Source organism: Oncorhynchus keta, unplaced genomic scaffold (genome assembly GCF_023373465.1).
Source record: "Oncorhynchus keta strain PuntledgeMale-10-30-2019 unplaced genomic scaffold, Oket_V2 Un_contig_3396_pilon_pilon, whole genome shotgun sequence".
NCBI classification, from domain to species: Eukaryota; Metazoa; Chordata; class Actinopteri; order Salmoniformes; family Salmonidae; genus Oncorhynchus; species Oncorhynchus keta.
The window spans coordinates 6,911-18,972 of record NW_026287231.1 but is presented as its reverse complement, the minus strand read 5'-3'; the positions used below and the strand labels follow the sequence as shown (position 1 = coordinate 18,972).

The following is a 12,062-nucleotide window of genomic DNA, read 5'->3' as shown; positions in this document are numbered from 1 at the left end:
AGCCTGTAAACTTTCAAAGTCATGGGTTGTTGTTCCATCCAGGATGGTGTGGTCAAGCACAGTCCCTTTAAAAACACAGTTGTGGTGGCTAGTACAAAAAAAACCTCAGTGGAACTAACACCTTTCACTGCTGTATAGTATGTGTGTCAAACTGGGGCTACATGCAGCTTTTAGCTCCTTGTGTGCTGTGGAATGGCCCTGGGGCTCCAGTAGGGCTGGGCAGTCTCTGGCCTTGTAGTTATTGGAGGTGGTTCTCTCTAAGGCAGTGTCTTTCAGGGCTTTTGCAAATATCATGATTCCATTCTTGCTGGGGTGCACATGGACAATAAAGTGATGGGGATGGATGTCATGATGGCAGAGTGGAACAGACTCCTCTCCTATCTTCATGTATAGAGTCCAGGCCCCAACGAATTGAGCCTGTTCTGAGGGCAAAAGGGGGTGCAACTCAATATTAGGAAGGTGTTCCTATTGTTCGTACACTCAGTGTATATATATATATATATAGTGAGGGACTCATCACACTTTTTCTCCTACAACAAAAGGTCTGACAAAGATTGGCAGTCAGCTTTATGAAATAATTAATAGTCTGACCCTAAGGGCTCTATTGTAATAAAACTTAACGCAATGATAAATCTAAGAACAGGCGGTAGAGCTATAGGTTCAGGGGTGTGTCAGAAATATTTGTTATATTTTCACTATCACAATTGGCGCACTTTCTGGCATTGGTGCAAAAGGGCTGAGTTTTGATGAATTAACAAGTTGTGGGTGTCGAAGCTTAGCCCCTCACTGGCCAATCAGAACGTGCTCCATGGTGCATATACGGTCTTGTATGTATTGCCTTGGAAACAACTCCAATTCCAATGATATAGTCCGTTATAGTTTGTTAAATGGCTTACAGAAACAAAATAACAAAATGTAGACCTATCCCGTCTTTGCGAAATAGGTTCACTTGAACCCATCTGCAGTCCACATTGATCTAAGTTATTGCATGGCTCCCAATAGCATTCACACTGATATCGGGCTAGGCCTACTGTAAAGTACATTATGGATGAGCATGAACATGTCAAACACTGTCAATAAGCAAGATTCAATTCATTATTGATAAGGCCTAAAAAGAGAACAAGTCATTCTAATCAAATTCTAAACAAAACAACAACTTGTTTTTAATAGGCTGTCACACTTACAGGCACCATCATATAATATTAAGACAACACAGACTATGGAGTGTTTTACACATCCAAAATGGGACCTGCATGGCTAAAATAATGTGGGCCTGCCTAAATCAAATCAAATGTATTTATATAGCCCTTCTTACATCAGCTGATACATCAAAGTGCTGTACAGAAACCCAGCCTAAAACCCCAAACAGCAAGCATTGCAGGTGTAGAAGAACAATGGCTAGGAAAAACTCCCTAGAAAGGCCAAAACCTAGGAAGAAACCTAGAGAGGAACCAGGCTATGTGGGGTGGCCAGTCCTCTTCTGGCTGTGCCGGGTGGAGATTATAACAGAACATGGCCAAGATGTTCAAATGTTCATAAATCACCAGCATGGTCAAATAATAATAATCACAGTAGTCGTCGAGGGTGCAACAAGTCAGCACCTCAGGAGTAAATGTCAGTTGGATTTTCAGCCGATCATTGAGAGTATCTCTACCGCTCCTGCGGTCTCTAGAGAGTTGAAAACAGCAGGTCTGGGACAGGTAGCACGTCCGGTGAACAGGTCAGGGTTCCATAGCCACAGGCAGAACAGTTGAAACTGGAGCAGCAGCACGGCCAGTTGGACTGGGGACAGCAAGAAGTCATCATGCCAGGTAGTCCTGAGGTATGGTCCTAGCGTCCTCTGAGAGAGAGAAAGAAAGTGAGAATTAGAGAGAGCATACTTAAATTCACACAGTACACCACTAGGCTACGCTGGGGCGGAAGCGTAGCCTAGTGGTTAGAGCATTGGACTAGTAACTGAAAAGCTGCAAGTTCAAATCCCTGAGTGGACAAAGTACAAATCTGTAATTCTGCCTCTGAACAAGGCAGTTAACCCACTGTTCCTAGGCTGTCATTGAAACTAAGAATTTGTTCTTAACTGACTTGCCTAGTTAAATAAAATAAATTAGACAGGAGAAATACTCCAGATACAACAAACTGACCCTAGCCCTCCGACACAAACCACTGCAGCATAAATATTGGAGGCTGAGACAGGTGTCAGGAGACACTGTGGCCCCATCTGATGATACCCCCAAACAGGCAGGTTTTAACCCCACCCACTTTGCCAAAGCACAGCCCCCACACCACTAGATGCATATCTTCAACCACCAACTTACCATCCTGAGACAAGGCCAAGTATAGCCCAAAGATCTCCGCCACGGCACAACCCAAGGGGGGTGCCAACCCAACCCAGAGGATCGACAATGCATAGATAAAGAGGGAATGTCAGCTCACTGTTTTACTCCTCTCAGACTTGATATGTGAATAAAGCTTTGTAAAGACCGACGCCGGACATGCAGGTTTGGGAGTCACTAGAGGTTAAGTGAGTCCAGGTGAGTCCAATATCGCTGAAGCGCGTGACGAGGGAGGCAGGAGTGCGTAAATGATGGTGGCAGGAGTGCATAATGCTGGGCAGCCTGGTGCTCGAGCGGGAGCAGGCATGACAAGCTTTGGTGATTAAGATTTATTTTCATGCAGTCTCAGGTGTCAAAACGTTTAGACAGTCTTGACTACTTTGCGATTGCATTGGGCAGACAATTAAAAAGCCAATAATTTAACAAGTTCATTAGTAATAGAGTTATTAACATATTTTATTATTCAGTGATAAAATAACTGTAAGGGTTTTCTTCTGGTGAAAGAGAGGCGGACCAAAATGCAGGGTGGTGGTTATTCATGTTTTTAATAAAGACGACTATACATGAACCGACTATACAAAACAAGAAAAGTGAAAACCTAAACAGTCCTATCTGGTGCAAACACAGAGACAGGAACAATCACCCACAAAACCCAACACAAAACAGGCTACCTAAATATGGTTCCCAATCAGAGACCATGACTAACACCGGCGCTGGGCAGACTGGAGAAAAAGGCTCTGGCAGCGCTGGACTGAGGAGCACTGGTGCCTCTGGAATGAGGGGCTCTGGCGCCTCTGGCATGAGGGGCGGTAGCTCTGACAGCGCCGGACAGGCGGGAGACTCTGGCTGCGCTGGAGAGGAGGAAGGCTCCGGCAGCGCTGGACAGGCGGGACGCACTGTAGGCCTGATGCGTGGTGCTGGCACTTGTATGCCGTGCATACTATGCCAAACCAACAGTTTTCTTTCTACTCTGTCCAATACATCCTCCACACTCTCAGACTCAGCTTCACCGACAGCTCCAATTCCATCCATGGCTCCTTACGGTAAACAGGGGGAGTTGGCTCAGGTCCGACTCCTGACTCTGCCACACTCTCCCTGTGCCCCCCCCAATACATTTTTGGGGGTGCCTCTCGGGCTTCCAGCCGCTCTGCCGTGCTAGCTCCTCATAACGCCGCCTCTGCTTTCGCTGCCTCCAGCTCGGCTTTGGGGCGGCAATATTCCCCTGGCTCTGCCCAGGGTCCTTTTCCGTCAAGGATCTCCTCCCAAGTCCATTTATCCAAATAGTGCAGCCTCTCCCACTGCTGCTGCTGCCTTTGCTGCTGCTGCTGTTGCTCCTGCTGCACCTGTCGCTTCTCCTGCTGCTGCTGTTGCTGCTGCCTCTGTTTACCACGCCGCTTGGTCCTTGGTTGGTGGGTGATTCTGTAAGGGTTTTCTTCTGGTGAAAGAGAGGCGGACCAAAATGCAGCGTGGTGGTTATTCATGTTTTTAATAAAGATGACTATACATGAACCGACTATACAAAACAAGAAAAGTGAAAACCTAAACAGTCCTATCTGGTGCAAACACAGAGACAGGAACAATCACCCACAAAACCCAACACAAAACAGGCTACCTAAATATGGTTCCCAATCAGAGACAATGACTAACACCTGCCTCTGATTGAGAACCATATCAGGCCAAACATAGAAATAGACAAACCAGACACACAACATAGAATGCCCACCCAGCTCACGTCCTGACCAACACTAAAACAAGGAAAACACATACGAACGATGGACAGAACGTGACAATAACAGGCCTTTCTTATTGCACTGCTTCAGGGTAAACATTGTTTTTTTTCCAGACCATCGAACATTACAAAAGTAACACATTACAATGTTGTCTTTATATAGGGATCCCCACTGTAGAGTTGGATTAATTTGCATTTCTGAAAGAATATAGGCCTAATATGTCAAGTGCTGTAGTCATTCATGGGTGTATTTGCTCATCCCAATGTGTCTGCTTGTAGCCATACGTAACAGTGGTGTGTTTCGTTTGGTGACCCTGGCAACAACATGCTGGTCTTTTCAAGGTCTTAGACTCTTCGTGACTATCACTGACAAAAATGTTGACATTTTCTGTTTGACAGAGATCATGTCAACAACAAAATGACTATTACCATCTAAACCTGATAAACACCTGCCCCAGCCCTGAGTCTCCTCCTCCCTTGATGCCCTTGCCCCTCTCAAGTTACACACGGTCAAATTCTCCCACTCTGGTCCCTGGCTCACCCCTGAACTGTGCCTGTTGAAAAGATCTGGACGACATTTACAGAGAGACAACAGGGCTAGCTGTTCACTCCTTGGCCTACTCTGCCCACCTTGCCCAACTCATTAGCCAATGTGGTTAAACCGACCAGGGCCTTATTTGGGATGTAAGTACAGCACTCTGATCCAAATATCACACACACCACCCTTCTCGGCCAGTAACATATCCAATGCTATTCTATTCTGCCATACCATCAAACTAGTTGCCTCTGTCTGTTCTGCTAACCCTTTTATCACATCTCTAGTATACAGTAGTTGATGAAACACTGTTGATTATAATATATATAATTTATCCAATCTACATTTTTATTGAGAGTTGACCATAAGAAAATGCTTGACTCAAACCCTGCTAATATCTGGTTTCTTGCTTTAAATTCATCTGGGACCCCCCTTGGAACCCCAATATTATCAATATATACTCTATCGTCAAAGGACCCAGACGGAGAGCTTCTTTTTGCCTGCTTTACTGGCATTAGGTCATGGTGTTGGATGAGGGTGAAAAGCATTCCTAATTGTACAAGAGCACATAGGCCAGTCCAATTCATAGGTAGATTTGTCCATAATTTCACTCCCCCACACAACCACCAGACATCAGCTCTCGGCCTCTTTATCTTACTGAAGTCCTCAGAGCTCAACCACCCTGTCAGATCTCTCATAGTCTGATCAGTTGTGACATTTTCAGTCCTATAACATCTTGCCACCTCCCCCACGTCTCTCCCATGAGTATTGGACCGGGCCAAACAGTTATAGTCTCCTCCTGCCACTATGAAAGGGGGAAGCCTATATCTAATAGGCGCATGGGGATACAAATAATGTAGATCAGTATAGCTATCATTGTCAGGCTTTCCTGCTTTCATGAAAAGCTTTACCATACACGCTACTCCTCCATGTGAATTGGTTCCATCAAGTGGGAACGGGGTAGTCGTTAATCAGGGTTTAGCTGTTGCACAGGCATAGCACTCTTCCTTTGCGACATACCTTGCTGTATATTGTATACAGTCTTCTCATGTGTTCTGCTGGTATATCTTCAATTTCTATGTCGGTCCGTTCTGGTCTCCCTAACTCTGGCATTCTATATGGTCTACCTGATTAGCTAAAATGCCATCCTTTGTTTAAAGAAATAGATCCTAGTAAACCAACTCTAGGGATAATATCTGGACCTAATGTTTTAGCTATCATAATCGTGGCTCTGCCCACGTGTCATTATTGCCGCATATGTCAACAGTGTCTTTGGTAAGATTGACAGAACAATAGGTATTTTCTATTTTCAATTGTTTAAACAACATGTGAATCCCTCTTTGTAAGTCTAATACCATTCTCCAATCATTACTGGGGGCTGCTTTCTTTACGGGGAACATTGGAGAATTGCACTGTGCATCTCCTTCTCTAATTACACCCCCCTCTACCAAATCCTCAAAGGTTGGAGTAATCTCTTTTATGGCCTCGGGCTTTCTGTGGGGGTGACGGCCACATTCAACAGAGTCATTGCATCTTTTCCCAACAGATGAACTAAACATAACCTGGAGATACGGACTGGAATACATGCCTGCCCTCCCGACTTCTCCTGTTTTTAGAACCTATGGAGCAGACAGTCGGATGTCCAGAAGCTGAACGGACCAAAATCTTTTCCCCACTTATTCTTACTCCTTCAGGCTTAACATATATCTTAAATACTTAACCTAACTTATTCTTACTAACTTTATAACCTTATTCAACAACAAAATTATTCAACAACAAAATATAATTATACTATTATATCAATTTCACAGCCTTGTTGTGTTAAATTTCTCACAAAAATATCATCTGCATACAACAACAGCTAACTACCTAAGGGAAAATAAAACATAGCTAGGTTACTAAACATTACTTAAGACAAAATAGTGAGAGTTTCAAAATAACCTTATGACAATTTTTTATAAACCCACATTCGCCCCATTTTCAACACATAATTCTCCATGAGCATAATGTAGAAAAAAAACTACTATTGGTCAAAAGATAAGACAAAATTTCAAATAACATAATCAAATTAAAATCACTACTCTGAAAAACTCCACCAAGAAAAATTATTGTACCCTTATGGTCATAGGAAAATAGACTTAAGGAAGCCTACCCCCTTAGACAAAGGCTATGCCCTTTCTTTCTTCTCATTGGTCCAAATGTCTAAGAACTTTAATCTCCATCATAATTATCAATTACACAAATTAAATGACCTTAAAATCAGTATTACAAATGACCTTAAATCGAAATCGCCTCGCTATTATTTTGAATGAATTCGTCTTTCAATTTAAACTAAACAAGCTATTAAAACATTGTTTATATCTTAAACAAACACTAGCGTTTCCAGGCAAAACATACCGATAGTTGAATTAGAAACACAGATTTGAGTCAATTGGTGCATAGGTCGGGAAACAAACCCGGGCCTCCCGTGTGGAAAGCGAGAATTCTACCACTGAACCACCAAAGCTTTTGAAATGATGAAGACTCCCCCCCGCAAATAACCCCATTTATAATTGTCTGTAGTCATAAAATCAGAAACGTACTACCGAGACAATTCCAAAGAAATTGCCCTACTTTAAAGATCCAAGCGTTACTCAGGCGACGACTCTCATTACTCTCGCTCTCGTTGTCTCTGTCTCTCTCTTTCTCTCCCGGTTGTTGCGCCTGTTCTTCCCCTTATGTTTGCAGTTTCGGTGGCTGTGCCCTACTCGGTCACAATGTTTACAGGGAGCCTTACACTCCCTGGTGAAATGTCCTGTCTTATCGCAATTGAAACACTTTCTATTGTCTGATCCTGTCCATTTTTCCCTTCTCCCTTAGATCCCTTCCCCTTAAAACCTGTTATGGCAAGGCAATCCCCTAGGGGAACCCAGAAAATTGTCAAAAATGTTATAAATTGATTTGCATTTTAATGAGGGAAATAAGTATTTGACCCCCTCTCAATCAGAAAGATTTCTGGCTCCCAGGTGTCTTTTATACAGGTAACTAGCTGAGATTAGGAGCACACTCTTAAAGGGAGTGTTCCTAATCTCAGCTTGTTACCTGTATAAAAGACACCTGTCCACAGAAGCAACCAATCAATCAGATTCCAAACTCGCCACCATGGCCAAGACCAAAGAGCTCTCCAAGGATGTCCGGAACAAGATTGTAGACCTACACAAGAATGGAATGGGCTACAAGACCATCGGCAAGTAGCTTGGTGAGAAGGTGACAACAGTTGGTGCGATTATTCGCAAATGGAAGAAACACAAAAGAACTGTCAATCTCCCACAGCCTGGGGCTCCATGTAAGATCTCACCTCGTGGAGTTGCAATGATCATGAGAACAGTGAGGAATCAGCCCAGAACTACACGGGATGATCTTGTCAATGATCTCAAGACAGCTTGGACCATAGTCACCAAGAAAACAATTGGTAACACACTACGCCGTGAAGGACTGAAATCCTGCAAAGCCCGCAAGGTCAAGAAAGCACATATACATGCCCGTCTGAAGTTTGCCAATGAACATCTGAATGATTCAGAGGACAACTGGGTGAAAGTGTTGTGGTCAGATGAGACCAAAATGGAGCTATTTGGCACCAACTCAACTCTCCGTGTTTGGAGGAGGAATGCTGCCTATGCCCCCAAGAACACCACCCAGACCCTCCCCTATAGGTTAAGGTTTTGCAGCCGGAGTCCGCACCTTTGGGGGTACTGTCACGTTCTGACCTTTATTTCCTTTGTTTTGTCATTATTTAGTATGGTCAGGGCGTGAGTTGGGGTGGGCAGTCTGTTTGTTTTTCTATGATTTGGGTATTTCTATGTTTCGGCCGTCTCAATCAGAGGCAGGTGTCATTAGTTGTCTCTGATTGAGAATCATACTTAGGTAGCCTGGGCTTCACTGTGTGTTTGTGGGTGATTGTTCCTGTCTCTGTGTTTTGCACCAGATAGGGCTGTTTTGGGTTTTCACGTTTCTTGTTTTTGTTAGTTTGTTAGTTTGTTCATGTGAAGTGATTTATTAAAACATGAATCAAAATAACCACGCTGCGCTTTGGTCCGCCTCTCCGTCAATGGAAGAAATCCCTTACAGCATCGTACAATAATATTGATGAATACGCTGATTCGTTGAGCAAGTTTATTAGCAAGTGCATCGGTGATGTTGTACCCAAAGCGACTATTAAAACATTCCCCAACCAGAAACCGTGGATTGATGGCAGCATTCGAGTGAAACTGAAAGCGCAAACCACAGCTTTTAATCAGGGCAAGATGACCGGAAACAAACAGTGTAGCTATTCCCGCAATCAAACAAGCTAAGCGTCAGTATAGAGACAAAGTAGAGTCGCAATTCAATGGCTCAGACACAAGAGGTATGTGGCAGGGTCTACAGTCAATCACGGACTACAAAAGGAAAACCAGCCCTGTCGCGGACCACAATGTCTTGCTCCCAGACAGATTAAACAACTTCTTCGCTCGCTTTGAGGACAACACAGTGCCACTGACACGGCCCGTTACCAAAACCTGCGGGCTCTCCTTCACTGCAGCCAACGTTAGTGAAACATTTAAACGTGTTAACCCTCGCAAGGCTGCCGGCCCAGACGACATCCCCAGCCGCGTCCTCAGAGCATGTGCAGACCAGCTGGCTGGTGTGTTTACAGACATATTCAATCCATCCTTATCCCAGTCTGCTGTTCCCACATGCTTCAAGAGGGCCACCATTGTTCCTGTTCCCAAGAAAGCGTAGGTAACTGAGCTAAATGACTATTGCCCCGTAGCACTCACTGTCATCATCATGAAGTGCTTTGAGAGACTAGTCAAGGACCATATCACCTCCACCCTACCTGACACCCTAGACACACTCAAATTTGCTTACTGCCCCAATAGGTCCACAGACGATGCTGTCGCAATCCCACTGCATACTACCCTAACCCATCTGGACAAGAGGAATACCTATGTAAGAATGCTGTTCATCGACGACAGCTCAGCATTTAACACCATAGTACCCCCCAAACTCGTCATTAAGCTCGAGACCCTGGGTCTCGACCCCGCCCTGTGCAACTGGGTCCTGGACTTCCTGAGGGTAGGTAAGGGTGAGGGTAGGTAACAGCATCTTCACCCCGCTGACCCTCAACACTGGGGCACCACAAGGGTGCGTTCTCAGCCCTCTCCTGTACTCCCTGTTCACCCATGACTGCGTGGCCGTGCACGCCTCCAACTCAATCATCAAGTTTGCAGATGACACTACAGTGGTAGGCTTGATTACCAACAACGACGAGATGGCCTACAGGGAAGAGGAGAGGGCCCTCGGAGTGTGGTGTCAGGAAAATAACCTCACAATCAATGTCAACAAAACAAAGGAGATGATCGTGGACTTCAGGAAACAGCAGAGGGAGCAGCCCCCTATCCACATCGACGGGACAGTAGTGGAGAAGGTGGTAAGTTTTAAGTTCCTCGGCATACACATCACAGACAAACTGAAATGGTCCACCCACACAGACAGCATGGTGAAGAAGGCGCAGCAGCGCCTCTTCAACCTCAGGAGGCTGAAGAAATTTGGCTTGTCGCCAAAAACATTCAACATTTTAGAGATACACAATCGAAAGCATCCTGTCGGGCTGTATCACCGCCTGGTACGGCAACTGCTCCGCCCACAACCGTAAGGCTCTCCAGAGGGTAGTGAGGTCTGCACAATGCATCAACGGGGGCAACCTACCTGCCCTCTACGACACCTACACCACCCGATGTCACAGGAAGGCCAAAAAGATCATCAAGGACAACAACCACCCGAGCCACTGCCTGTTCACCCCGCTATCATCCAGAAGGTGAGGTCAATACAGGTGCATCAAAGCGGGGACCGAGAGACAGAAAAACAGCTTCTATCTCAATCTCTAACATTGAGTGGCTGCTGCCAACATACTGACTCATCTCTAGCCACTTTAATAATGAAAAATTGATGTAATAAATGTATCACTAGCCACTTTAAACAATTCCGTGCCGTTCGGCCATCGCTCATTCATATATTTTTATGTACATATTCTTATTCATTCCTTTACACTTGTGTGTATGAGGTAGTTGTTGTGAAATTGTTAGGATAGATTACTTGTTAGATATTAATGCATGGTTGGAACGAGAAGTACAAGCATTTCACTACACTCGCATTAACATCTGCTAACCATGTGTATGTGACATAAAATTGGATTTGATTTGAATAGTTAGATAAAATTGCAATGTCAAATCGTGCAAAGAAAGTTAAACTGATTACACTGTTAGGTTTACAAGAGAACATGCAACAGAGGCACCTCAGAAGAGACATTTTTGAAGAAATTGTTAACAACGCCTTTGTTCATTTTCTCAATAATATTGCTCAAATCAATGATCAAATGTAAAGGTTCAATAGCAATCCATGAATGTGACCATCAATAAGTAAGACATTTTTATTTACCAGATTGACCCTATTTGATTATTTTAATGAAAGCATGGAATTTAAAATCAATAGACATCCTCAAATAACTGTCCAAAAAACGACTAATGTTTCTTAATGTAAAAAATGCAGACTAAACAAAACATAATCAAAAACCAATTCACAGGCTTGGGGGGGTTAGAGGGAGAGAGTCTTACCTGCTGAAAGAGAGATAAATCCATGAAGGACAAGGAATGCCAGTGGTAATGTACAGGCCATTGTGTTGTTACTACATGTACTGTGAGAAAAATGTACAGGTTTCAGTTTAGTAGTCAGACTCTTTCCTGGGTCTCAGCCCTGTATGTACCTACTCTTTCAGCAGTGCAGAGATCAAATCAAATTGTATAAATAATTGTATTTGTCAAATCTTTTAAAAAATCTTTAAAAAATAACCATCAAACAAACTCTTCCTCTTCAGTATCAACACAGGCATTTTCCCAGGCACGTCCTAAACACACCCTTAAAAAAAAAATGTTCTTATAAAATGAATGTCAAAAAAGACATCTACGCTACATTCATTGTGTGGCATTAAATGCCACAAAACTATTTGAACATTCTCATAAATGATGACGATGTAAAAAAATTTAAATAAAATAAATATTAGTCATATAAAGGTCCCTTATGATACTGGTTTCAGATCAGCTTTTCCTAACAAAAGCTCATACACTGTAGTCCCTTACCAATTCCAAACTGTGCCCAAGTGGACTGTAGATCTGAAAGGATTGGACAAATGAAAGTAAATGGCAGAATGTGTTGATACCTTTATTTCCCTCTATCTAACAGAAGTGCCAAAGTGTAGGTGATTAGTCATGAATTGGAACAGGGCAGGTGTCATGGAACGTAGAACTATGCTGACATCTAGTGGTCTATTAAGTTAGTTGCATCACCTGCACTTTGGACAATTGCCTTTCCCCCCAAACTGTCAGTATTTTTCAAATTTTAGTCCAAGAGAGAATTTTGTTGATAATGGGATAAGATAAAGGGCGAGTCG

The 12,062-nt window shown here is 43.6% G+C and overlaps 1 protein-coding gene across 4 annotated transcripts; it reads right to left on the bottom strand.

The window, feature by feature from the left end:
* Positions 1 to 6: 6 nt before the first annotated feature.
* LOC127923968 (nuclear transcription factor Y subunit beta-like) lies at positions 7 to 11,778 on the bottom strand. Of its 4 annotated transcripts, none has more exons than XR_008116326.1 (2): positions 11,230 to 11,778; positions 7 to 1,840 (listed from the first exon to the last, which is right to left on the bottom strand). XR_008116326.1 is itself a non-coding variant. In XM_052508327.1 (2 exons), the coding sequence occupies exons 1-2, from the start codon at positions 11,288 to 11,290 to the stop codon at positions 3,497 to 3,499; spliced, it is 333 nt and encodes a 110-aa protein (XP_052364287.1). In that variant the 5' UTR covers positions 11,291 to 11,778; the 3' UTR covers positions 1,894 to 3,496. The 4 variants fall into 4 exon arrangements, 1 of the variants encoding a protein (XP_052364287.1); XR_008116327.1 differs by lacking the exon at positions 11,230 to 11,778 and adding an exon at positions 7,211 to 8,301; XR_008116328.1 differs by lacking the exons at positions 7 to 1,840; positions 11,230 to 11,778 and adding exons at positions 1,894 to 3,768; positions 7,211 to 8,301.
* Positions 11,779 to 12,062: the final 284 nt, after the last annotated feature.